The 4,495-nt window shown below is 52.7% G+C and overlaps 1 protein-coding gene across 1 annotated transcript; it reads right to left on the reverse strand.

Moving 5' to 3' along the window:
- Positions 1-651: 651 nt before the first annotated feature.
- Positions 652-3,798, reverse strand: TIMM8A (translocase of inner mitochondrial membrane 8A). Its single transcript, XM_067548415.1, has 2 exons — positions 3,550-3,798; positions 652-2,168 (listed from the first exon to the last, which is right to left on the reverse strand). Exons 1-2 carry the CDS (start codon positions 3,670-3,672, stop codon positions 2,007-2,009), a joined length of 285 nt encoding a protein of 94 aa, XP_067404516.1. The 5' UTR covers positions 3,673-3,798; the 3' UTR covers positions 652-2,006.
- Positions 3,799-4,495: the final 697 nt, after the last annotated feature.

Below are 4,495 nucleotides of genomic sequence, written 5' to 3' on the forward strand. Positions count from 1 at the left end.
AGTGAAAAACTTTTTCCTAATATCCAACCTACACCTCCCCCACTGCAACTTGAGACCATTGCTCCTTGTTCTGTCATCTACTGCTGAAGGGAATAAGAGGATAGATTTGTCTCATGGGCCCAGTCAGTCATTTGTTCTCTGGAGGATACCAATTATAGTTGTGGGAGATAGGCTAGTTTCCACTGCAGTGATGAACCAGCTCATATATCTAAGCACTGGCTTAGAAAAATAATCGCTCTAGACCAGTGTTTTCAACCTATTTACTGCTGTGGGCCTGCATCCAATGCTACCTGTACAGCCTGAGGATGTCACATGGGCCACAGGTTGAGAACCACTGCTAGGCTGCTGCTAGAAAAGATGAAGAACAGCTATGGGACTTCTCCCCTGGGTGAGTAATGTGCAGACAACTTATGTTGGTAAGCACTGTCATCTGATCAGGCGTACTAACATGCTGCTTTACTAGCTTCCACTGTAGAACTCAGAAGCGGCAGTCACTTACTGCCATGCTCGGGAAACAGGCAGGAACATGATTTCAATTTATTTGGAGTTTCCAGCCACTAGAGTAGAAGCATAATTAAGCTTTTTGGTTGCTGGTATTCCAGTAGTATGTGTAAAATGAGATGGAAGGTCTCATTCCTCTGGGAAAAGATGTTTGGTTCAGAAACCCCAATTGCTCCTCTTATTGGTAGTCTCTACAGAGGATCTAATGGACATGAGAACAGATTGCCTTCTCATGAGAGGTACTCTGTTTGGATAACAGGTCTTTGCCTAATGAAATCTGCACCATTTTATCTGTTCTGTGGCTGAAGGGGCCTTAACCTCTTTAAGCACTAGCTTTACTTAGTCAGTGGTGGATTTCTTTACTTTTTTTAGGGGCTAGAGGAGCAAAGCCAGTCCTAAAAGCCATGAAATAAACCACTTACTTCACTGTGAACAGCAACTTAGTTCACAAGATCATGTGGAGGTTCTCTAGTTAGAACAGATCAATTGTTTAACTGTAAGAATTGAGCTGCATGTTTTCACTCAGCCCAAAAACTATTTTATGGTGAACATACTGGAGGTAGCAGGGAATGTGCAGAGGCTGTACACGCTGGCAGAGTGGTGACAAGAGGTGAAAGGTAGATCTGGAATCCCCACCAGCACTCCTGCCTACACAAAACAAACTAATTTAAAAATTGATCCAATTAATATTTATTCCAATGATCAGGAGAAAGCAGGTTATGGAACAAATCAATTTTAACAGTGTTGCACTTCTGTTACTTAGCGACATGACTATCTTACATGAGCCTTAAAATCTCTTCCAAGAGCTACCCTTGGGCCACTTCTTCCTGGGGTTGAACAAGCTCTTCTCTCAAAGGATGAGGGGGATATATTGGTGCAGTGCTACAGCCCAGTTTGTCCTCCTCCCCTAGCCATGCCTCACAAGCTTGTGGAGGGCATAGATCAATTTAGCTGCAGTCTGATGGTAAAACAAGATTCACTAGTCTCTCTCCTAGGGGAGGTTAATCATAAAAACTGAATGTGAATCCAGGACCATTTAAAGTAGTGATCCCCTCCCTAAGATTCACCTAGGGTTTGTTTCATTCCCCACCCTCTCCACTACTTGAATACTTCTTCCTAGATATCTAGGTGTACTCCCCCAGCTAAATATTTTGGAGTTAGTGTGCTCAACCCAAGTTTTCTCCACACAATCCCTGCATGAAGCTTGTATAAAAAAAGGTAGTCAGTAGGAATAAGAACAGTACACAGCCGAGTAGTAAACGTGCATCTGTTACAGGCTCTCATCTAGCTGTGATTTTCACAATATTGGCATTTTAAAGGACAAAACAAAAAGCTGATCTCAGCTTATTCAAGTGACAGGACACTCTTGAATCTGACACAGAGGAAGGAATGAGCCAACCTCCCCACAGCTTGTCTTCTATAGCTGTCCCATCAGCCGCTCTCCTTTTTCTCCCATTTGATGTGCAGTTCTCTTTATTAAGGAAACAGAGAAGTCCATGCCCTGCTCAGTCTGACAGGCTCTCTGAGAAGGGTGACTTAGATTTCTGTGTCTGCTCCAACCGGTTCAGAATAAACTGACTGGTATCTATGAAGCGCTCAACACAGTTCACAAAACAGGTCTCTGCCCGACTGTCCAGCTTGGGCCCAGGCTTCTCCATGCATTTCTCCTGCTCAAGACATGAAAAGAACCAATCAGAAGGGGAGTCAGGAAAGGGTCACCCACCTGTAACACCTCCCAAAAGAAAGGTTTGTTATTTGGAACAGTGGATCCATCACTGGCAGTAGCTTTGGGAAAAGGGAGGATTTCTGGCTCTCTCCCATCCTCCCAGCATGCTCTGCCATAATGCTTATGGGCCCACTTTAAAGCAGAGCTTTAAAAAAGCTGACACTTATTAGCCTGAGAACTAAGTCAACTAACCAGGGTGAAAGGTACCTGTGTTATCATACTTCTCTCCACTCCACTCTCAATCTCAGCTTGTGCCTGCCATCGTGCACCCAGGTTGCAAGCTCCTCTTGTACACTCCCCTCTACAGAAAGCTGAAGCTCTGCCCTTCCTGTCTTTCTTATGACGAGTGACTGCTCCAGCCATTTTGTCCCTGGCTTCCTGGGCAAGGGTCAGCAGCTACTGAAACACTACTCACCTGTCCAGAACTTCTGCCTGCCCATAGCAAATAGCCCAGACTCTACTAGTCTGACAAATTACACCAAGTTTCCTTTTATCCTCATGTCCTGCACAAATATGTTCCATTTACAATTTAAGATGATTTCCCTAACCGGCCTGTGAATACAGATCCACTGCTGCTCTTTCTGTCTCAACCCCAGAACTAAAAATGCTACAGTCTCCAGCTGACAGTTGTTTCTGGGGTTAGTCTTAGGATTGCTCCCTGGATCTATCCCAGGGGTAATTAGTTAAATGTCCTGGTTCCCCCTTAGCCCCTGGTTTCAAGGGCTCTCCTGATACGGATCAGGCTCTCACAGTTATGGGACTCTCATCCCTGGGGTTCACACATGTAGTCACCTTGCACCTATGATGTTCCAGGGATTTGGATAAACGCTGAAATCCTGTCTCATGTTTCCCTCTCTATCACTCCTCAGTGCTTGGGAGACAGGCTACCCGGACTGTGCGTGCCCGTGGTCCCCAGCGTCTCCCCCCATTGTGGGTGGGGGGTTCCCACAAGTCCCACACGAGCCTCATGGTCCCTAGCCGCCCCCCCCCCATTGGGGTCCCTCTGCTCTCCCGATATCTCTCTCAATCAGCAGAGCCCGAGGGGTGGGGGGCGACCTGCGAGATGCACGCAGCTGGCGGCGGGTCGGGTGGGGGACGGGGAACCCGTATCGGCCCCGCCCCGGCAGAGCCCAACATTGGGGTGCGGGCAGGGGCTGGGCCCAGAGGAGACGCGCCCCGCCAGCCCGCGCCTGAGAGACCGGGGGTCCGAGCGGGCGCAGGGCCTCGGGGAGATGCGCCCCAGCCAACCTGCACTTGTGGGGCTGCCCCCCGCTCCCTCCCGGCCGGAGAGACCTGCCCAGGCCCGGGTGCCCGCCGCCTACCCAGCAGAGCTCTGTCATCTGGTGCACCAGCTGCTGGAAGCGCTGCTTCTGGGTCTCCACCTCGATGAAATGCTGCAGCTGCGGGTCGGTGGCGCCCAGGCCCGCGGCGGACGAGTCCTCCATGCCGGGCGGGCTTCCTCCGGGCACGCACCGCACACCCCGACCCGCCCGCCGCCGGGAGCCAGCAAGCGACCTTCACGTGTCTGCTGCCAGAGCCTCGAGCGCGTCTGCTCTGATCCGACCGGGGGCAGGGGGTCAGACGCACACCACGCATGCTCAAGGGAAATGTCAGCATTGCGCATGCTCGAAACCCTCCGCTCTGCAATGCGCATGCCCGGAGCGTCCCGCTCTCCTCGGCAATGCGCATCCTCAATATGCCCCATGGGGTGGGCTTCCAGGCCCCGCTCTCATGACGTAGAGAACGACGAACCAATCCCCGACGGCTGTCCCAAGAAGCGTGTATTCATTCACCAAGGGCGGGGCCGGCGCCCGCAGCGAGGCCGGGCAGGGGCGGGCTCAGTTCTCCTCCCCCCGCTCCCCACCCGAGCTGGAGGAATCGAAGCGAAGAAAGCGCCTCCGAGTCTCTCTGCTGCGCCCTCTGCGGGCCGCCCCGCCCCCCCCGCCGCCGCATCCTCCCTCCGCCCCTGCTGAGCCCAGCCCCAAGCAAACTGCGGGCAGGGGCTAGGCCGGGCCCCCTGCAGGGAGTCACACCCGGGCTGTCCTGCCAGGCTGGGCAGGTCACTCCCGTCCACTGGCACGGGCACGACGCAGCGAGGGCGGCATTAGCCGCCTGGTCTCAGCCCGGGTGTGCACGTGGCCATGCTCAGAGCTGTCTTGGGCCCACGTGTGTGTGTATACACACACCACACCCCCCCCCACACACACACACACCCCCACTGTGAGGGCGAGGCACTGACAGGTGGGGCCAGGGGGACTCCTGAGGGGA

This window comes from Emydura macquarii, unplaced genomic scaffold (assembly GCF_026122565.2).
Source record: "Emydura macquarii macquarii isolate MOO-44397 ecotype Brisbane River unplaced genomic scaffold, CSIRO-AGI_Emac_v2 contig_1253, whole genome shotgun sequence".
NCBI classification, from domain to species: Eukaryota; Metazoa; Chordata; order Testudines; family Chelidae; genus Emydura; species Emydura macquarii.